Here is a 24,375-nt window from a genome sequence, read left to right on the forward strand (position 1 = left end):
CCGCCTGAGCCACCGAGGCCAAGATTTAAATGTACATTGCTTTTTTCTTTTTTTTTTTTAACCAATTTTGGTACCTAACGTGCATAACGACCTAAAACCAAACCAAAGCCCATGGCGCAACAGCCCCGAAGGGCCTTGGCCTACCAAGCGACCGCTGCTCAGCCCGAAGGACTGCAGATTACGAAGTGTTGTATGGTGAGCACGACGAATCCTCACGGCCGTTATTCTTGGCTCTCTAGACCGGGGCTTCCATCTCACCGTCAGATAGCTCCTCAGTTATAATCATGTAGGCTGAGTGCACCTCAAACCAGCCCTCAGATTTGGGTAAAAATTCCTGACCTGGCCAGGAATCGAACTCGGGGCCTCCGGTTAAGAGGCAGGCTTGCTACCCCTGTACCGTGGGGCCGACTGCTTAACGACCTGCTGCGTCTTAACCAGAGCCACTTTTGCCACTGCTTTTCAGAGTTCCTGAAGGGCTTTCGCAGCTACCGCAGTGGTCCCAGGGTTCTTGAAGTCCCCACTGTACTTCACCCCTACAAGTAGTCCCCTACTTCAGCTGTCCAGTCTCCATAGACAAGGGGATGGAATTAATTTATTCACAAAAATTCTTTAAACCTACACAGGTTGAATGCCCTCTAACATTTCTTTTCTCTGTTGCTGCTTATTCTTTTCTTGAATATCTGTACAGATTTTGGAAAAGGATCAAACACTTCCCCAGGTAAACTGTTCCACTCTTTCACACCCTTCCCAATGAACAAAAATTTACCCCAGTCATTTCTGCTAAAATCCTGTCTAATTTTATACTTGTGATCAGCCCTGCTGATATAATTATTTTCCAACTGAAGCCTCTCACGGATCTCTCCCCATGCTTCCTCTCGTGTAGACTCTATATAATCCTACAAGTCTAGTTTTCTCCCTTCTCTTACTTGAAGCTTCCCACCCAAGTTTCTCTAACATTTCTGATACACTACGTTTTCTCCTGATATCCCCTGTTACAAATCTTGCTGCTTTCCTCTGCACACCATCTATTTCTTTTATTAGGTACTTTAAGTACAGTACAGTATGTAACCGTAGAGGGACAATTACGCCTACACATAATAATAATAATAATAATAATAATAATAATAATAATAATAATGCAAAAACAATAATAATAATAATTGACATAATAAAAATAAATGCTAATAAAATGTGAATGAGGAAATAGTAAATGTCGCGGCGGAGAATTCACATCAGAACATGGAAACGTGACGAGTATCTTTCGATACGCAATATTAAATCAAATACAAGGGAACACTTACAGGCCTAAAAATGACAAATAAGAGAGGAGAGTGGAAGGTGCGAGGGCCCTATGAGGTCCATGGGAACGTATGACGTTATGGGGGAGAAAAGACTTACAATAATACACCCAGCAGACAAATAATTATTAAGAAAATGAATATACAATTATAAACGAACTGCAGATTAACTGATACTTGAGATACAAAACAAAAGATGTGTAAGGGAAACAATTAAGCTCTTCAGTCACGAACAAACTTTGACATAGAAATTCACATTAAAAGTTACATTTACGGAACAAAAACTTTGACATAGGAGGTAACCTCAAACGAAACAAAATTAATTACACTATTCAAGAAAGTGTTTCAGTTACTTACAACTACAACTAGACTTAGAAAAGAAGGTCTGCCTCTGAAAACAACATGTTGCGGACTAGCATAATCGCTAAGTCATATAAATGCTCTATTTTGGAAAATGTGGAAAACTAGAGGAAACTGGCACAAAAGATGATATTCTCCATAATTACTGAAGTTACATTAAGTGGGAATAGTCCGAAACACAAGAATGCATTTATATAACAAAAGGCAAAACAGCGCTTACCTTGGCCGGCTGAAGATCCATTACGGGATGGATGCAAAACGCGCCCGCCCGCTATAGTGCTCCAAATTCAAAAGACATGGACAAAGTAACTCGCACATGGAGGAGCTACAAACAGGAAATAGAGTGATCACAAATAACCAATAGTAACACTCCAGTTTGCCACATTCACCAATTAAAAATCCTAATATACTGGCCAATAAAAACACTTGAATTTTGGCCAATGATAATTATCTTCTGGAATAGTCCTTTCCGCTGACTTTGCATCTTCACGGATATTACAAAACAACAGGAAAGGGCCCACTTACACGTGGCACACCCTGCCTTACAAGTCATGTATAAAAATTCTACATCCCTTTCTATACTTATCAAAACAATACAATTTAAATCAGGAAATGTAATAGAACATAAATCTTCTTCATAATCCATTTCTTCATAGGCCTAAATGTTTAATAATTAAATAAGAAAGCTTCATACAATAATTTGCTTTGCATAAACACTTCAGTTCTTTAAATGTTTTTGTTTACCCAACATGATGACAAGACAAAATTAAATGATAACAAGACAAAATTTATATCATAAGGACTTCTGTTGCTTTACTGATTTCTGTTCATTGCTGTTCAACAACGGCCACGCAGTACAATCATATTAGCTAATTGTTCACTTAGAAATACTTATTAACAGAACATGCATGGTGATAGAATTGTTTTCTTTGGAACTGGTTTTGATTTCTTGTTTTGTTCTTGTACAGGTTCCTGTTGCAGTGTCATGTCTGGGAGGTCATGAAATCAGTGAGTGGCCATGTTATATTGCCGTACCTACATGCTGCCATCGACCATGTGGCCGGAAGTTGGCATGCGGAAACCATACTTGCACCATCCCATGTCACAAGGTTGAAGGAGCTCGGGATGAAATAAATGTAAGTGTTTAATGAGGATTTACTCCCTAAGGCATGATTTGTTTCTATTACTGTTCTTACAGCCAAGCAGTGCACACTCCAACATGCGCATGCTATAAATATGTCATCATGCCTTCTTTTCCTGATAATTCTGCAGGATTTAACACACAATTCTAAGTGCAAGCATAATCCACAACAGCCGAAATTATGTTCTGGTCGAGCTGCAAAAGACATGAAAAAATCTGTAACGAACTACACATGCCGTGAGAGTGATGTATAAGATTCCATGGAGCTTCAGATTGGGCCATGTCTCTAGATGGCAGTACTACAGGGTGGGCCAGACACAGTTAGGCATTTTTTGTTTAGATGTTATTTTTTATTGATAAGTGTTACCAATTGCAATGGCTAACAAAAATGGAATCATAAGCAAATAAGTCATTGGTATTAAAAATGGTGGTGAACCTGGTTACTGTTTAAGTAAATTCGGGCTTGCAGATGCAAAGCAACATTTTCACACACCTTTCTACACATATGCATTGGAACATTATTGAACTCCTGAACTATCACCTCATGCAGATGTTGCACACAGTCAGTAGGATTAGCGTACACCTTTCCTTTGAGGTAACTCCAAAGGAAAAGCTCTGGTGGGGATTTGTCGGGTGTTCAGGCTGATCACACCAAAGACCCACAGTGGCCAATCCAGCGTTGAGGAAAAACTTCATGCAAGAATGTTGGTGAAATCTGGTGGGACATTATCTAGTTGCCACCACAGTTCATCAAAATTCTGTCTTCTCTGAAGTTCTGGGATGACATGTTTCCTCATGAACTTTAGGTGGGTTTCCCCCATTATACCACCTTCGAGGAAGAACGGACCAATCACTCCCTACGTCTTGTTGCCCCACACCATCACTCCCAGGGACTGGAAATCATATTCAGTGGTAGCATTGAGGTTCTCTGGCTGGCAAAACATGCAGTTGTGTCTGTTGACTGACCGTGATGTGTGAAATTTGGTCTCATCAATCCAGACAGTATTCCGGATGAAGTCAGGATCCTCCTGAAACTTGGTCAGCATCAACTCAGCAAACTCAAGTCGCCTGTCGACGTCATCCTCATTAAGCACATGAATATACCGTGGATGGTATGGCATCAGCTTCATGTCACTCAAAACTTTCCACAAACTTTACCTTGAAATGTCCAGTAGAGCCGACAAAGAGTGGGTAGACTTCAATTTCTGATGAAATTGTGCCAGTTCCGGAGCAATACATGCTTGTGTGTCAGCAATTTGGACAGTTCTCAGCTGACCATGATGCTTGGAACTTAAAGCACTGACAGTTTCATCAAACTGTTCGTTTATTTGGGCAGTTGTGTCCCTATGGACTGCTGGTGGTCCAAACTCTTACAATATCCTGCGCCGGACTTCTGATGCATTGTTAGTAACTGAGAAAAGGCACACACATTTTACACGCTGTTCAATAGTCCACTGTCTTCCATCCATGATGTTTCCTTAATGCACACTAAGTAGGCAGAGTATTGATCTTGTTTGCAGCATACCGTATGATGCAGGTATCTACTGACAACAAAAGGTACTTTCCTATTTTCCCTTGTGTTGTTGGATTGATTGGTTATTAATGATCAAAAGCTGCCTAATTGAGTTTCCACCCTGTAATACCCAAGTCAGTATGTGTGATATTATCTAAGTTTTCCATCTTAGAAGATTATCTCTAAACATGGCAGCACAGTAGGGATATGCTAGATATGAGTATAAGTTTTGACATTTTATTTGGTGATAGTGGCTCTGAGGGGTGTGTAATTTATTCATGGTGGCTTGTCGATAAAAATAACATGTTCTGCCCCATTTAACCTGTCAAGGTTTTTGTTTATCTTGAAAAATATGTATAACACAACACCCATTAGTTGATTTCTTTGTTTAAATGTAAATGTGGGATTTTTATATAAAATAGGCAAATAACCTGTGCGTACTGTGTTTGACATTTATATACGTAATGAATGTTGAAAGTCAACCCAATCTATGGGGGGAAGCTCATGGAACAACTGTAATGGTTGCCGACACAAAACGAAACTCAGACCAGAGTAATTGGTACAAATTTCTTAGTCCAGGCTGGGGGACTTTATGTGACACTACCCAACACACGATATGGAGTTGTAAGTGTTGTGGATACATTCAGAAATTGCTGTTTTATGCTATTGTAAAAAAATGCATTGCTTTTCAAACTGTGCATACAGCGCTTGAATTTGTTTTCAGATGTAAATGTCTATACAAAGAAAGTTATTGTTAAATTTCAAAGGGTTAAAAGCATTCATCCATTCATTTGTACATTATCTGTTCCAACAGGCAGGCAGTAATTGTGAAGTTTGCGAGGCTGGCTGCACTAAAGAACGCCCAGAGGGCTGTTCTCATCAGTGTTTCAAGCCCTGCCACCCAGGAGATTGCCCTCCATGTAGTCAGATGGTACGCATGTCATGCCATTGCCTGGTGACACAACTCTATGTACGCTGTAGTGATTGGACGTCGGCTGACGATGACAAGAAAGTGGCCTTGCTAAGTTGTGGGAACCAATGTCCAAAAAATGTAAGTTGATCTCTGTATGACTGAAAGAATGCTGGCACTCTTAATTTGATATTCAGAAAAAGATCCTAGCAAATGTCCAACTAATTTTTGTACCAATTAAATGTCCAAATAACTGCTGTATCCATTCTTTTCAGATTAGTTTTTGGACAATTGCAGCACTAATGATAGCCAGTGCCATAGTTCTTAGTGTCTGTTTTGTGCTTGCACAATGCTTTTTATGTGTGAGAACATGGTCAAAAGTTACATCTAAATACTTGAGAGGTTAGCAGTAATCTAAAGTTGACCTTGAAAAGGCTATCGATAGTGTGTCGCACCACTTGCTCCTCCAGAAATTGGAAAAATACAGCATTAGGGGTAAAGCGCTGAATTTGCTTGAAATTTATGTGACAGATTGAGTACAGTATGTCAAAATTAACCAATCTCTGAGTGCACCCATGATGAAAAATACCATGGTTAGTTGTTGGGTCCACCCAGTTAATATTTATTATAAAATTCATAAGTTACATAATTATTACCCATACATGTTTCAAGAGATGGCCCACTCTCTTCACCAACGAACTTTACATCTCAGAACAAAATTCCTCATATTCTAAGATCTATTAATACTAACTTACACTAAAAACATAAATAGTTAAAATCTAAAAATGTTATTATAACCCACACACACACTACAATGTTTCCTTTATAATGCTTATCTAAATAGCCTTAATAGTTATTGTATTTTTCCTTATTGTTCAGGAAGCATTTTTAAAAATTTGCATTAAAAAATGCTGATCTCTTGGATTAACTCAAAATAAAACAATTAACATCTTGGTCTGGCTTGCTGTAAAAATCAATCTAAGCCGTTCTTATCCTCCACTGAATTTCTTTCTACCTCATAAGATCTATTTGGAATAAGTTGCCAAGTTGCCCTTGAACAGTAACTTACTTGTACAGACTTGTCCTATGATGGTGCTTGACCAAGATCCAAGAGGTCAACAACTGTTTTTAATATGAATTTTTTTTAATGCTTCCTCAACAATAAGGATAAATACAACAACTATTAATGCTATTTAGATAACCATTATTGAGGAAACTTTTTAACTATTTATGTTTTAGTGTAAGGTAGTATTAATAGATCTTAGAACATGAGGAATTTTGTTTTGAGATGTTAAGTTCGCTGATGAAAAGAGTGGGCCATCTCTCGAAACATGTATGAGTAATATTTATGTAACATGCGAATTTTATAATATTGACAGGGCGAACCTTCAACTAACCATGGTATTTTTCATGAGCTTAGTCAATACGGACCAATCCAGGACCAAAAATTGTGAAATTTATTGATCCTGACGAATGATGTAATCTTTTTCTTTTTTTTCTTTCTTTTTTTACAATTTGCTTTATGTAGCACCACGACAGATAGGTCTTATGATGACCATAGGATAGGGCTAAGAGTGGGATGGAAGTGATCAGGGCCTTAATTGGACGGTGTTATGCATGACTTGACCAAGCGCCAAATTGTCATTTCGAGATATTGACGTGAACGCGTTTGTTAGCATATAAATTCGAGTCGTGAATGAATTGGCAGATTTCTTTCACCATAAGAAGGATTAAGGTCAGTTCTATTTACAGACCAATCACCAACTGCATAGCAAGTCATTAAGTGTCTGATTTTCCATAAAATGTCGCTTAGTCAATTTTAAATTTCTGAAGTAATTCATTCTTTCTGTTTCGCATCAACTGACCAAGTGACAATTTTGTCGGTTGGTCATGTGATGCATATTAATGTTATGCTTTTACTTATGTTTTACATTTGGGATTGTTACTACGGAAGGGTAATAATCTAGGTAAACAGACGTATAAATAGTTTTATGAGTAATGTTGAACAAAACTTTTGTTTATTATTCTACAATACGTTAGCATACATACAAAGAAACATATTATCCACACTATTACATACTGACATTTTACAGATGGGTTTCACTTATGCCGGTCTATCTACTTGATATCACTAACAACAGAAATTGAAATAAACTTCAGAATGTTCAATCTGACACAAGAATGGGAAGTATCATCAGCTTCATCTTTCCTCTTCAACAATGAAATCAAGTTCCTGGCAATCGAATCCATCAGTATCGTCTTCAATACCCGGATGACTGCAGAGTTTACGATAAAAATCAGTGGCATCTTTTGGAATAAGTGACATCAAAGAGCGTATGTCGCTGAGCTTCGCTTCTGAAATGGGTTTTCCATTCGGCCACAGAGGTGTTAACACATTGCTAAAATAGTGGGTCACGCCATTTTGTGAAGGACGACCAACAGCTTTCTTCATCTGAATGTTTATTTCAACTGGCTGTCCTTTATATTCCTGCTTGAAGAAAATGCTAAATGGTTTGTCTTTATGTAACTCTATCTCTTTTACTTTCAGCCAGTTTATCTTCTCTCTCAAATTATTTGTCTTCCGGTTCACGATTTGTTTCTCAAGTAAATCTGTACTTTTAAAATCCTCAGACTTCATTCTGTGAACTACTAAGGGATTCCTCTTCCTACAAAATTTCATCACATTGATGTAGTCCTCTGCTGTATACAACCTTTGCTGAAGTTTCAGTGCACATTCTATGTCCCCGAAATCACTGTCATTGGGGAGAAAGCTGTGTCCTGGAACAAGGAAACGTTGAGTGATTTTTTTCACTGTGGGATGCTGTTCTAAGATAGCTTTTAACATCAAAACCATTTTTATGTTTCGGTTCTGTCCTCCACAGGAATCTGACCACAAGATTACTTCTTCAACAGCTGGTAGCTCTTCCATTAAATATTTCATCAGGCATGAGGATACCTCCTGTGACCCTCGGCCTGCCTCACCCTCTAACCAGACATCGCAGTGTCCTCTTTCATCCTTACCGCTGCGTATTCCTAAGTTATAAAGCCATAACTGCCTTTTATAAAAGACTGTATTTGTAGGAATTCTAGGCAATGGCAAGGTTTTCTCTAGGTCAAAACAAAGAACTTCCAGGGCGCCATTTTGTTTTGCCTTCGACATGTCCGATAATCTCATATCCTGCGCAATTTTGGCTTGTTCAAGATGATTTCCTTTTTTTTGATTTAAAATTCTCGGCTTCGCATCCAGTTGTGTTTTGGATCTGAACTTCCAATGTGTCACAAACATTGCATGTGTCGTTTTTCAGTGGTTTCCTTTTGATGTTGAACTTCGTGAGGAATATCTTCTTATAACTTGCTTTTGATACAGGATTTGAAACCTTGTCCTTGTACATATCATACATGACATTGACCGTTATTTCTGGGGCAAGAAATTCTGCTTGTGTATCGCTTCTCCTAAAGTGAGATTTGTAACGTGGAAACTTCTTTATGTGGTCTATGACTTCTCTCAGTTTATTTTCAGGATGTTTATTTCTTCCACCAGCCAATTCACGACGATCCACAACGCCCCTTGGTGACTGTATCTTCTTAATTGCCAGATGAACCTTTCCACTGGAGATCCTAAATGTTTGCAAGAAGAAACTTTTGCATACTTTGACACCGCGGATGGTGTAAGTTCTTGTGGCTGTTCTTTTGTTGGAGTCCTTCACTCTCTTCCGTTTGACATCTTTTGTTGTTACCATGGCACAAATAAGAGCTGTTTGTGCATCGTGTGATGTAGTACTATAGAAGTTTTTAAACTCTTCTTTCACTGCATCAATTCCTATCTTGTTCAGACATTTACATGAACAAATGTATTCTCTAAATTCTTTGGGTTCTTTAAGATATCCCCGCTGTGTGATATAGGTTTCATTTTTAACACATTTCATCTTCCTAATTCTTCGATTCTGAAATGGATATTTTCTTTTCCGACCTTTTCTTGGTCTCCCTTCTCCCAGAGAATCGTTATTTTGAGCGTCCAATATCTGAGATGCTTCATTCATCGGCTGAGGAGTTGAATAATGGGTCTGGCTAGCCGCATAATTAGAGATGCTGGAGTCTAAAACAACATGTTCATTAGTAGCATTACTATCATCTAAACTAACGTCTGTATGGGAATGAGAGAAGTGATGTTCGTCCAGTAATACAGGAACGGACTGCTGTTGATCTTCAGACCGTGTATTTACCTGTAAAACAGAAACACTATATTGTGGAGTAAGAATGTATGTCTTCCTAGAAAAACCTTACCCGACTCTGATCTACAGTACCTGCCTGGCAATGCTATAGGATATGATGGTGTTTCTTTTCCATTAACTAAATCGTACTTACCTTCAACAATGTTGTTGCATCCATTCTTCCCTCAACAAAGTTTAAATCACTAGAGCATCTCAGTTTTAAATCTGAATAATCATCCTGAAGATTGCTAGTCGTGGCTGTATTACACCACAGAACAGTACTTTGGGTAGCATGACAGCATTTCATTGGACTCAGCTCAGTCAGACTGCTGGAGAAAATGACATCTTTTGGAGATTCGTAAACGGGTGTCGCAATAGCTGGTGTCTGTGGATGTAAATCCGGCTCATCTTCCTGCGTAATGAGAAGAGGATATAGAATGGTGAAACTGTTTGAAAAACAATCCATAAGTAACATGTATTTGTCATTTATGCTAGTGGTACTGTTATATAGACCGAACAACTAACCTGTAATAATGTTTGCAAGTAGATTTCCTTCCTTGCTAACTCAACGATTCGATGGGCTCTTGAGGAAGACCTAAAGTGATCCATGACAAAACAAAAGTGAATAGTGTTATTAAGCACTCTCAAAATAATTTTGTTGATATGAAGACGGTAGACAATCATAGAGAAACTTCACTGTTGTCACAGGAATAAAAAGGCGGGAAAGAGCAATACGCATAACATGACCAAGCGACAGCTAAATGTCGTTTAGTCAGGTGATGCAAAATTCAACTGCATGAGAGTTTCTTTAGTCAGTTGATGCAGAAATATCTTCAGGCGATATTTAGATTGGCGCATGGTCCTAATCGATTTATTTTCGTTATAAATGATGTTCGAGAGTACGAATATTTTTTTCCATTTAGTTTAAGCCTCGGCTGCCAGGTGGTGTAGATATCTCGAAAATTGAGAATTGGCGCTTGGTCAAGTGATGCATTGCACAGTCCAATTAAGGTACAGCCCCGGCATTTGCCTGGTGTAAAAATGGAAAACCATGCAAAACCATCTTATAGGCTGCCGACAGTGCAGTTCGAACACACTATCCTGAATGCAAGCTGATAGCTACGTGTCCTAGAAAAAACTGTAGCATTCTATGAACATACACACATTGTAACATACGCAGATTATCCAGTCATTTATGTTGAAGAAAATAGCCGGAATCTAATCAAACAGTGAGCAGCTCAAACACTGCATGGAGTTGAAGCTTGGTTAGAAAATAACAGGATAAAATTTATGAATTTTCCAGTAACAGATACAAGGAATGATTTTAACCCGCGAGTGGTTGCTATATGAGATTTTCTCACGTTAATTTTTATTGTGATATTACTTCACAGTGATGAAAGGGAGGTGCCTGTTCCCTCCTCTAGCTGAGTTTATAACTGTTGTGAGTAGAGCGATTCACATTTGAAGGGTAAGCACCCCCTCCCCTAGTCAGAACAAAGGTTCCTATGTGTCTGTGTGCACTGCGTGAGAGTTTATGTTACGTTATGTTGAAGTGGAGCGGGAAACTTACTCCTGTTGTACGCGGTAGTATTTGTATTATGAGCACTTGTTTTTGAAAAAGTTATTGTGTTCAGAAACCTTGCTTTGTACGTAAATATTACCAGATATAATGCATGTGTGAGATTTTATTTTTTTACAACTTCAGGACGGAAGTTATTTTTATGTACATTGCATATGTTATTTTAAGTAGTAATTTGTGTCTTTAATAAACAGCTAATTATTTCATTTTTATCTAAAATATCTCCGGCCCTACGGCTAAATGGTTAGTGTGCTGGCCTTTGGTCACAGGGGTCCCGGGTTCGATTCCCAGCAGGGTTGGGAATTTTAACCTTAATTGGTTAATTTTGCTGACGCAGGGGCTTGGTGTATGTGTCGTCTTCATCATCATTTCATCCTCATCATGACGCGCAGGTCGCCTACATCTCGGCGAGCCGAACTTGTCCTCGGACACTCCCGGCACTAAAAGCCATACACCATTTCATTTCATTTATCTAAAATATACAAGGTAGAACTTGCGTTTCATTTCAGTAGTAAATTTCAGCTTTACACCCTACAAAACTGTGAAAAATGTCATATTTATTTTAATGTAAGAGAAAGTCTCACACGCGACCACTCACGTTACATTTCGGCTAGCGACCACTCGCGGGTTAATGAATTGACTGGACACGATATCGGCTATAATCTTAATTGTAACTGCTACAAAATTTATCACGTAAGTAACATTAAATATTACGGATTATTACTTGATGCGAACATGAAATTAAAAAATCACTTTAACAATTTAAGAAAAAAAACTCAAGAGAGAACTGTTCGTATATATTACATAATTTAAAATACATAGCCAGCGTAAAACTTACGAGAGGTTTATTATGCTTTGGTTCAGTCTCTTCTCAGTTACAGAATATTGGCATGGGGATGGGCTTACAAAAATACAAGTTAGTTAAAACCTTATACAGTAAAATCCTGATGCATCTTCCTTAAAAAAAAAAAAAAAGGGGGGGGGGGGGGGGGGAAATCAATAACATACGGATACTGTATTGAACATATTTCTTCGAAATATTGCAACCACCATTATACGCAATGAAATTTAAAAGCATGATTTTTTAATCTGCTTCTTTTCACTTTACCTCTTATAATAATTTAAAACCAAGGTCAGTTCCCTTATCGTAAATAATGCTATAAGTGGATATTATGATGATAACCTACAGTTTCAACAAAATAAAAACTATTTCAAAGAATGTGGATCAAAATTCCGTAGACCCTTCACGTACAATAGGTTAGAGATCCAACATGGTGCAGCTCGGACATGTCACAGCGAGCTACGCGTGCCTGATAACTTAGGAACTAGTGACAGGACCACTATTTTTACAAGAACAGGCTCGTGAAAAAGCCATTGCTCTGGATTGATCAGGTCCAGTTTGTGACAAGACCATTGGTCTGGGACAACGAAGCGGTCAACAGGCCTCTTAGCATTTCCACACGGCAGAACACATTTAATCACCCTGTGGCTGAAAGTCTGTGCATTTCCTTTTGTCACTAGTTATCTTGTACACGTCTAGGAGGACCAACTCGCTCCCAGCACATGCCATGACAATTTTAAATGTGCAGTTTTCTTAATTTCAACAAAGGTGGCAGCCTTGTGGGTACACATGATGCGAGGTCTTTTTTTGCATCGCACCGACACAGATAGGTCTTACGGCGACGATGGGATAGGAGAGGCCTAGGAGTGAGAAGAAAGCGGCTGTGGCCTTAATTAAGATACAGCCCCAGCATTTGCCTGGTGTAAAAATGGAAAACCATCTTCAGGGCTGCTGACAATGGGGTTCGAACCCACTATCTTCTGTATGCAAGCTCACAGCTGTGCGACCCTAACCGCATGGCCAACTCACCCGGTTATGTATGCGAGGTCTATCGGGACAATAGAAAACTAGTTTTCATGACAGCTGACCTAATCCAGCATATAGCAACATAGGAAATGGTGGCAAATCTGAGTTCTACAATGCCCCCCCGTTTTAATTCTTCTGTATATGTAAGAATACTTTTAGGGGGCGGATAGTGGGTCATGCAGAAGCCTTGGAGCCAGGAGGCTCGTAGGCGTTGTTATATAGTATGGTGGTGCGTGAGTAACCTGCGCATTGCACTCCATCCTACGTGATCCTTGCTAAACGCTAGCAACTCTGTATCACTTGCACATTCTTGCGTCAAGGGGTTGTCGCTATTCTGTGCGTGAGTATTGAGCTGTTGCTTTAATATTTTTTTTTTAATTTTTGCATATACAAACAATCAATGCGGGAAAATTTTGCCTGATAACTGGAATTTTGATGATCGATGCAATAAAATGATAGTTCGAGGAACAGTAGATGCAGGGAAAATTTAACATTAATTTATGTGGAACATTTTTGCGACCTAATAAATTGAACTATGAATACAGGAAAAATGCTGGGGCTGTACCTTAATTAAGGCCATGGCCGCTTCCTTCCAACTCCTAGGCCTTTCCTACACCTTGTCGCCATAAGACCTATCTGTGTCGGTGCGATGTAAAACCACTAGCAAAAGAATACGGGAAAACGACAGTCCCAGGAACGATGCATCGATGTTCCGCTATAATACGAATAATGTAACAGAAAGAAAGATTATACCCAAGTGGTTAATTATATGCTGAAGGAAATATATATATATATATATAAAATAAGAGTTTTGTCCGTAAATTGCTCTGAATTTTAAAAGGATGATAATTCTGTATCGGTCATGTCCACAGTAACATGTCCACTTTTTTAATTTTCCGTAATGTCTGTCTGTCTGTCTGTCTGTCTGTCTGTCTGTCTGTCTGTCTGTCTGTCTGTCTGTCTGTCTGTCTGTCTGTCTGTCTGTCTGTCTGTCTGTCTGTCTGTCTGTCTGTACACTCATCTCGAGAAAACGGCTGAAGAGAATTTAAAGACAATCGGTGTGCAAAGTCGGGGAATAAGTCGCAACAATCTTGGCCATAAATAATTTTACTCACACTGAGAGAAATGGTAGTTTAGGGAAGGCTTAAAATTTAATTCTCAAATATTTAAGTTATTAGTGGTCCTATCGTAATGAAAATTGGTATGCAAAGTCGGGAATAAGTCACCACAATCTAGACAATAAATAATTTCATTCACGCTGAGTGAAATGGTAGTTTAGTGGAAGGCTTAACATATAATTCTCAAATATTTATGTATCGTATTAATGAATACTACATAACTAAAGTTATACAGTTTTAAATTTCCGATTATTTATGTCTTATACATTTTTACCGTAGGCCTACCGGCTATGATCAGACATATTCATTAATTTGAATTTTTGTTACTAAGTCCATGTCAGCGCCAAGTACGAGAAAATGGGTAGGCAGAATTTAATGAAAATCTGTATGTAAAGTCGGAGAGTAGGGAACTATAGTCTACACTGTAAATTATTTTATAAGAAGCCCTAATACCACAGAGCCAAAAGAAAACTAAATGTGAAGGCCTACAATATAGAAAGTTCATAAAATTGATCAACAATAACATTACGTTTACCATTGTTTGTTGTGATGTGCTTTGTATCTTTTGTTGCCACTCATCTCTGATAGATAGGATTACTTCTGCGTACCGAGTATTTTTTTTAATTTGCTTTACGTCGCACCGGCACAGATAGATCTTATGGCGACGATGGTATAGGAAAGGGCTAGGATTGTGAAAGAAGCAGCCTTGGCCTTAATTAAGGTACAGCCCCAGCATTTTTCTGGTGTGAAAGTGGGAAACCACGGAATACCATCTTCAGGGCTGCCGACATTGGGGTTCAAATCCACTATCTCTCGGATGCATGCTCACAGCTGCGCGCCCCTAACCACGTGGCCAACTCGCCCGGTCGTACAGAGTGTAACAGCCTGCCTGAATATTAGTGAGAAGTAGCTGGGGAGTTAGATAACTTTCTTCTTTAGCATACCATTCCTCTTGTCCATAAATTTTCTGATACTACTGGTACGTAACACACTGGTTCATCATAGCATTCAAGCTATTCAATCCCTACTCTGAGGCACTGATTGGAATGGGCAGTGTGCATATTTAACAGAATAATGGCAGAGGAGTGCTCATGGCTGTCTGCAGCCTGGTTATTCCAGCTCTGGAACTTTGGTCTGTTAGATTGGCACCGTAGTACTGTTCGTTAAAAGTGAAAGAATGTGCGGTTTTTCATTTGATCAAGTTTTTTATATGTTAACATTGCCTTTAATCACTACATTCCTACTGACATTTTTGTAAAGACCTATGTTGACTTCCATTAGGAAAACCACAAAGACAGTCTGAGAATCCTGTTGCGAAGCATGGGTACATCAGCTAGTTAAATATAAAGCAACTGTATGCCCCAGAAATATACAACTATACCGCATTTACTCAAATATCAGCCATATCCCTAATTTTTGACTGAAAACTACTTCTTTTTCCATCATTTTTCCCAGTCCAGATTTCTTCTTCTTGCACTCTTTGTTATTGAATCGATCCACTTTGTTCTAGGTCTCTCTCGCTCTCTCTTCATCTTTTTTTGGGCATCCTTTTCTCCCCCATCCTCTTTATATGGCCAAACCATCTTAGTTATACTCCTATAAATTATCTTGTTTAGGTTTTCCATTTGATCCTTTTCACATTGTTTCTCAATCCTTCTTTCCTTGTATTTCCTATGATACTTCTTTGGTATTTCATTTTGCTGACTTCAATTCTACTCTTCTCCCTACTTGTCATTGCCCAGGTCTCAGCTGCATAGGTCAGTATGGGTGCATAATACATTTTGTACGTTATCTTTTTACACTTCCGCGGTACTTCCTTATTCCAGACAAGATTTCTTACACTCTGATAGAATACATTGCCCTGTTGCATCCTCTTGCTAACCTGAAAAGGTCTGCATTTTGTAGTGGGGGGGCTGACTGTGTGGACTTGCTACGTTTTAATACAGCTACAATCCTATCCCGTATTGACTATGGTAGTGTGGCATATAGTTCAGCATCAAGAACTGTGCTTAACCTTTTAAATAGTGTACATCTTAGTGGAGTTAGGCTGGCAGCCGAAGCTTTCCGTACTAGTAGAAGTCCATTATAGCAAGAATTCATAACAGCGAAAAATTTACTTGCTATAGCGGATTGTCGTTTTACCCGATTTTTGTATAAAAGACATAAGGACCCGCATACACATTAAAATCGGTATAAAAAGGCAATCAGTTTGTTCCGCAGATGATATCCACACTACGGTTTACTTGTTTTGTTATTTTTCTTGAAAGTGTGAGTTTAATTTCATTCTGAAAAAATTATAGTACTGTATTTCTTTGAATCCAAGACGAACCCCACTCTTTTCTTTCAAAAATGTAAATCAGGCTCAAAAAAGTGCTTTGTAAAATCATTTGAATGCCTTTGTTGTTCAGTACACATTTTAGATGCCGAGCATTGGCTTTCATTACGCTTTTTTTGCACAATTATTCTTTATTTATGCGGGTTTAATGACCATTAACTTAAAATTGGCATCGTAATACCGAAGAGAACCCGTTGAAAATTTGCCGGCAATACATATTGCATGCGTCTCCAAAATATGACGATCCATCAGGAAAATATTCTTGCTGCCTATAAAACTGTTACTTTTACTCAGCGTCAGATATAACCGGCAACCACTATGTGCACGTCTCTCTTGCCGGGTCATTTAAAGTTAAAAACTTCATGATTGTTTCCGTATTGAATAGAGAAATATACAATATTAAATAGAAGGAAGAATCCACCTTTCAATACTCCGCTGTTAAGTTGAACCAAATAGAGGTTACAACCTGTTCATTTGGGACCGGTTTCAACACATTTGAAGTGTCATCATTAGCCAATTAGCAAAGCAGTGCAAAAATTAAGTCATAAAGGTCTAAAAACAACTAACACAGTGATCACATTAAAAATTAAATAATTGAAAAAGAGGTTCAACCTATTCAATACATAAAAGAAAGGAATGTAGTGATTACATTCTTATTTAACACGTTCTGTACCTGCTTCTGAGCGGGACACTTGAATGCCTGGACCAGCCATTTTCATGCCCGGCCCTCTTGACGTGCATCACTTAATAAAATTTACAATTACTCCTAAACTATGGATGTTAGAAAAATGATACTTCGTGCTTACCTCTAGTAAATATTTAGGGTGTGATATCTGTTGTCACAGGTTTCAAAATACATCTAATTTTATACAGCCTATCTGTATTTTCGGCGTAATGATTATTGTCACTGAAGTGAAGAAATGAAGGAATATGAAGGAAGCGTATTCGGAACATTGTTTTAGAAAATATCGGAGTATGAAAAACAGGGTCTTCGGTCCAGTATATTTTTATATCAGGATTTTGGACTAATCGGTTTCCACGATTGCATGATCGAATTCTTTGTGAAAGGCCGGGGCGCCGCACTTATCACTTGACTCGCGTATAGATTGGTCTGCTCACACACATACTGATAAAATTCGTCATTCATGAAAATACTCACGTAACTCAAAATATCCTGCTTATTTTCTATTTGAATATTTATAACTGAATTCTCTGTAAATAGTGGAACAGGTGGACAATAACTAGGATGATATGTATCAGGCACTTCACCTTCCTCTATAGGCCTATCGGATTCGGGAATCGGAATTTCCTCGTCACTCTCACTTTCACTATCTGAGTCTATTTGAGGAATAATTTCATCACCAGAATAATCATTGTGAACAATATGTAATAATTTATCTTCCGTAAGAAACTTTTTTATAAGCCATTATACTAAACTCGGTAAGAACGACACACAGTGCATTGAAATCTCAAGTACCGACTTGACACGCGAGGAAGTGCTGAGATATTCCCGCTAAAACAGCTAAGATAACATGAGCCCACTCAACGCCACGGTTATCTCAAAAAGGTAAACCAACTTCCTGCTACAACCAGTAACGCTGACTAAGGTGTAAGACTGCATAGATGACGAATATAAACAGCATTGCTTCGCGCAGAACATTAAACGTCTTACGCCGTCTACGGCCCGCAGCATAGGAGCAAGCTTAAACGTTTTACGCCGTCCACGGTCCGCAATGAGTTAATAGTGATTAGAAATGGGACCGGTTTCGACCCTAGTCCAGGTCATCGTCAGCCGTTCAAAACATAAAAAACAAGAAAAACAATGCATATGAAAAAGAATAAGTGAACTCTGGATCGGTATAAGATGAAATATAAATTGATGATGGGGGTAGAAATTGTGAGTCACTTGAAATAAAACAGTACGTAATATTATGAAAGGTAGTACCGCACACCCAATGATAAGTAAAGTCTCTCAATGTTTATGAATAGTGGAGAACGATCAAATGGGTCAGTTTTTACACTCTGTCAGGTACAAAGTCACAACACTATCGAACAACATATGAAGATCCGTAAATATTTTGAAGTCGCAGACGAATAGATTTATAGAAGCAAACTGCCAGCTCTCGGTGATCAGCGCGGCACATCCAAGGTTATGCGCTGTGGTCTCGAACGCCAAAGTAGAATGGAGAATATCCTGAAGGTCCAGCATTTGCCTCGGTTGCGGGAAGTTAAGTACGTATATATAGAAATATACAACGCAATTCAGCACAATTACTCATTCAATTATACTGAAATCAGTGATGTACTCTCCCATATCTTGAGGTGTATCGCATTATTACGTAACTTCAGCCTTTATTTTTAACAAGTTAACAACTGCTATTGGCCACGTTATTTACCCATTTATTACAAAAACGCGTTATCCTCTTTCATTTCGAATTTTATTTAGATTACAGCAGTCGACGGGTATTGCTAATCGACTCCAACATCACCTTCAAATTTCGACGAGAGAGCTCGAAATGCACATAGTGATAGTGAGAAAACTATACCAGTACCGAACCAAAGATGATTCATTGCATTTTGTGGAAAAAACGTTTCAGTTTTCTTATTCAGACAGCGTCACCTATCCTAACTTAATCGTATATACATACCTATGATGAAAACACGCTTCAAGCGCCAGTAGAGAAATTATAACATTCTCGCTATAAATTTACAGGATAATAGCCTTTCCGCAATTTAACCAGATGCGAGAAAATATAAACTAACCTCTGCAATCAATTATGCACTCTGCCATATTTTGAGGTTAGCACATTCTTTCTTAATTGCAGTATTTAGCATTAAAATTAAGCGATTGTTTAGTCAGCCTTTATTTTTAATGAGCTAACAACATTTATCAGACACGTTATTTACGCATTTATTATGAGAATGTCCTCTTTCATTTCAAATTTTCTTTACGGAACAGCAGTCGACGGGTATTACTAATCGACCCTGACATCGTCTTCGAATGTCGACGAGAGAACTCGCTAGTGGAAATAGCGAGGATACGGTACCGAAAGTAATCGATCGCATGCAACATAATCGCTGGGGTGCATATAAATATTGCACGCGCTTAATCGCTCGTAATAACGGATGCAACAGTGATAGGGCTCTCGCTGTAACCGAAGGATATTACACACTTTAATCAAATACTTTAATACACCAATACCGGACAGCTGTATCTCAACAGCATTGAGTGGAGTGCGAACAGCGACGGTAGTGACATCTAGCGTGTTGGTGTGAACTGCATACTTGTCTGTGCTGCAGCTGAGAGGAATGCACCACACTCATTGGAAATATTTTTGTTAAAATAATTGAATAATCACAATAATTAAGAATGAAATTTTAAAATATGAAATTCCTCCTTCATAAACCTCCAAACGAGCATTATGTTAGCCGTGTCTTAAAAATTATAAAGCAGAATCTGTTTGAGGATCCACCCAGCCTCTGGGGAAATACTTAATAACTACACTCTCCTCTTCTTTCTAACCTTTTCTCAATTACCTAGCGCAGGATTTTGTATGGACTTAGCCTAGTTTTCCGGCCGGATGCCTTTCATAACAGCAATCATATGTGGAGGGACATATACCGTACTCACTATTGCGTGTTTTTGTGGTTGTTTTTTGCATGATGTGTTGTACATACTTGAAGATGCGTATGAATACGAACACAAACCCGTAGCCCTCGATCTACAGGAATTAATAGACGCAATTAAAATCTCCGACTTAGCCGGGAATCGTACCAGGGCCCTCTGACCGAAGGTCAGTACGCTGACCATTCCGTGGTGGTGATTATTTTAAAAGTAAGTACAACTGGCCAGCCATCCCCTATTAACACTAATCAGAATGGAAATGGGGCGGCCCCGTGGTGTAGGGGTAGCGTGCCTGCCTCTTACCCGGAGGCCCCGAGTTCGATTCCCGGCCAGGTCAGGGATTTTTACCTGGACCTGGGGGCTGGTTCAAGGTCCACTCAGCCTACGTTATTAGAACTGAGGAGCTATCTGACGGTGAGATAGCGGCGCCGGTCTAGAAAGCCAAGAATAACGGCTGAGAGGATTCGTCATGCTAACCACACGACACCTCGTAATCTGCAGGCCTTCGGGCTGAGCAACGGTCGCTTGGTAGGCCAAGGCCCTTCACAGGCTATAGTGCCAAGGGGTTTGGTTTTAGAAGGGAAATGGAAGAAGTCCAACACTCCAAAGAATGAAGGTATCATAAATTGGGGGGGGGGGCACGAAGAGCTAACCAGTCAGCCAAAGAGCCAACGGGGGCAGATAACCTAACAACATCCATGATTTATTAAGATTTTGGGAAAGAGAAAAAGCTGTAATTAAGAAACAGTAGTTTGGTCCATTATGTTGACTTCTTTCTTTCTTTCTTTCTTTCTTTCTTTCTTTCTTCCTTCTTCTTCTTCTTCTTCTTCTTCTACTTCTTCTTCGGTACAGCCGATCTTCCCGAACTCTACAGAGCAACTCAACCTCACGCTGCTATCTCGCTTTTGCTGTTCTTTGAATTTTTTGTTTTACCTCTGAAGACAAAACACATATTGGGGTTACGTGAGTGAACTACGATGTTCCTGACAAGGATGAAGGGTCCAGAATTTCCTAAAGTCTCTTTCACAAATTAATGCATGAAGAATTACCATACACACGTTTTAAATTAATTGGACTGGTGCTCAAGCCTATGCCAATAATGCACTGAAATAATTTTCTTACGCCGGGCTGAGTGGCTCAGACAGTCGATGCGATGGCCTTCTGATCCAATTTGGCAGGTTCGATCCTGGCTCAGTCCGGTGGTATTTGAGGTGCTCAAATACGTCAGCCTCGTGTAGGTAGATTTACTGGCATGTAAAAGAATTCCTGCGGGATTATATTCTGGCACCTCGGCGTCTCCGAAAACCGTAAAAGTACTTAGTGGGACGTAAAGAAAATTATTATTTTCTTACAGTAAAAGAAAAGGTGACTGGATTCGATACTCATGGCTTTGAATTTTCAATTTCAAGACTACCACGATAACCATTACGCTACAGACCCACAAGTTTTCAATTGTGAAATTTATGGCACTGTTTAACAATATGGACCCTCAAGCTTGAGTATACTAGAGTTGCACATTTGTTAATATTATTGGTTTTACGTCCTACTAACATTTCAGTAGGGTATTTGATTGAATTTCTTAATATAAGGAGCATAGAATGTAACCTCAACACAGATGCGAGGTCATTACTTTTTGTAATACTTGCAGTTCTTATCATTTCCCACGCCCATTATCTTGCTGGGTAATTTGTTCAGCGCATAACACTTTTCTTGGAATATAACTGCAATGTAAGATTATTTAGTGACAAACACTGATACATTATAAACAACACGGCAGTGCGCCAAGAATCATGCGGATGGCAATATGTTTTTGAAGAGTTGGTCACACCAAGCCATGTAGGTAGCAGCACTATCGGCTTTCTCGCTGAAAACAGCAAGCTGTCTGGTATTATCATATTAAAGTATTTGGTTTAATATAGGAATTTTCAAGGGACAGCAAAAATAATGGCGTTATACCAGGGTTCTCGTTATATGCCGTACTCGCTATAGCGGACTTATACAGATTCCCAGACTACTCGTTGAATCGAGAGTTCCATCTTTGTGAAAAAAGCCAGCAGCAGATACTCTTCACATACTGTTGAAAGAATGGTAAACCGATGACTTGTGTGGGCCTTGGAAAAGATAGGTCCCCTGATTCACTACCAGGGAGGTTTTCGCTCTCATCAGTCTGCCACCGATCACCTGTTCATTCTGGAGAGTGCCATTGAGTAGGCCTTTCTTTAGAAGTAGCAGTATTTGTGAAACGCCTCAACAACCAAGCCTCATTAATATCCAATACCAGCAGAGGTACAAAAACCGGCCAAATACCACATGACTGGTTTGGATTTAGATTGAAAGATTCTGTCGTGAGTTGGATGTGGTTGCCCTGTGCAGACCCCTAGCAAGGTACCTCCTTGGCTAGTTCTGCGACCGGATATATGGCTGGATCTACTCCATGGACATAAATTCATCATAGTTATTTCCAATACATCGTTTACCAGTTTCTGGACCGTTGACTTTTGTTCATGGAGATAATGTTGGACAATTGTTCGTCTCCGATGATGTCAGCAACAGGATCTCATTTCCTAGTGTCTGTAGCATGTATACTGTGGAGCTCTTCACCATCTTAGAAACTCTGCAGTTTGTACTGAGTTGTGAACAAGGCAGTCTCTGCAGTCTGTTGGAATATGTTTACCACAACACCTGCTGGTGTAGCAGTTTCAAGACCTAACCTGGTTTTCCGATACTGGCACAAAAATCACCTTTGCGTGGCTCCCAAGTCACATTGGGATTGTGGACAACAAACTTGCAGATCAAGTTGCAAAAGAAACAGTACTTTAACACCTAGGCCTATGAACGTGCCTTGTTCTCAGCCCCACCGAACCATCTTTACGTCCTAAGAAGCAGAGTGGCTAGCTGTCTGAACTCCTAACAAGCTGAGAGCAATTAAGAAGACAAGCGATGTGTGGTGGTTCTCTTTCCAGCCTTTATGGAGAGAGGCCGTTGTTTTGAGGATAGGTCATGGAAGATATATGCACTCTTACCTCCTAAAGAGGAAAAAAAGACAACCGCCCCCCCCCCCCCCCCCAATATGTACTTATGATGTTGATTTCACCATGGCCCAAATCCTAACAGAGTGCACCTATCTCTCTGGCCTAATAGGAAACCTCAACCTGCAGAAGACACTCAAAAACTCATACATCTTATTTTACAACAAAAAGTTATAATAATAGTGTTATGTATATGGGCTGAATGTTATTTCACACATTTTTTGGTTAAACAAAACCTTCCCTTACCTGCAGCAGACCTTGCTAGACCATTATTCAAGGCCATTGCTAAAATGTATGGAAGTGGCAGGACCAAGACAACTGCAATAGTGAGAAGCATGTCTGAGTCCAATAATGCTCCAATAAATATGTGTAGAAAGGCATGTGAAAATGTTGCTTTGCATCAGCAAGCCTGTCCTGACTTAGGTGGTGCCCAGATTGACCACCATCTTGAAAATTGATGCCTTATGTGATTGTTATTTCAATTCTGTTAATAAATTATGTTAATAAAAATAACATCTAAACAAAAACTGCCCGATTGGGTCTGGCCCATCCTACATTAACACCCATGAGTTGCTCTCACCCTATCAGAGAGAGTTTGTATGGGTCAAGAGCATTACAATCCATTTGACCTCCTGAATCTAAAATATCTGCTAGATCTTGTCTAGACCGACACTCTCCATAGCTTGCCGAGCAATCCTTGCACTGGTTAAACTTTCAACCTGACTTTTCACCCTGTTTACCATCATACCATTGTCTGCTGTCCATCTCACATCTTTGTCAAGGTCTGTTTGCAGACGCTCACAGTCCTGTAACTTATTACTCCATACAGTATAACATCATCCACAAGAAACCTTATCTGTGATTCCAGTTTGAATTCACCACACTATCAATCAATAGCTTTTCTTATATTTTCCACAGTACTGGCAGTAGGTGTCTTCTGACGTTCTGTTCTTGTATACATACGAGTTTTAGAACTTTTTTCGGTGTTAAAGTATGGAATTTAGAATAATGTATCACTTCCTGCGTTGGAACTATAGATTTGTGTAAATTTTGTGTGTATATGACAATTTCAGCCACAGCTAGTTTTCAATCTGATTATGTTAATTATTCTTTCATAAGTGGAGCAATCAGTTGACGTAGCAGGATGATCGATCTTAAAGATTTCATATCGTGGCCTGGAGGCCATTTTCTTATTTGTGCTTTAACAATTCATACATTCAATTTTACTTTTCAAAAAAGTTCCTGTTATCATGCATTTGCTAAATTTCTCCATTTTATTTACAAGTTATCCCAGTTTTAAGTTATATTATGTATTCATCTAGTTTTGTTATCTGTAGTCCTAATATACCACGTGTAAAATAGGATTTGTAATTGGATAATAATAATAAT

At 39.1% G+C, this 24,375-nt stretch overlaps 1 protein-coding gene across 1 annotated transcript in view; it reads left to right on the forward strand.

The window, feature by feature from the left end:
* The window catches only part of LOC136873801 (NF-X1-type zinc finger protein NFXL1), a 213,111-nt gene that overhangs the window by 176,174 nt on the left and 12,562 nt on the right, over window positions 1–24,375 (forward strand). Inside the window, exons 11-12 of the mRNA XM_067147048.2 lie at window positions 2,627–2,794; window positions 5,127–5,363. Coding sequence (XP_067003149.2) covers window positions 2,627–2,794; window positions 5,127–5,363 — 405 coding nt within the window. The remainder of the gene's footprint in view (window positions 1–2,626; window positions 2,795–5,126; window positions 5,364–24,375) is intronic.

The sequence above is a fragment of the Anabrus simplex genome, chromosome 5 (assembly GCF_040414725.1).
Source record: "Anabrus simplex isolate iqAnaSimp1 chromosome 5, ASM4041472v1, whole genome shotgun sequence".
Lineage (NCBI taxonomy): Eukaryota > Metazoa > Arthropoda > Insecta > Orthoptera > Tettigoniidae > Anabrus > Anabrus simplex.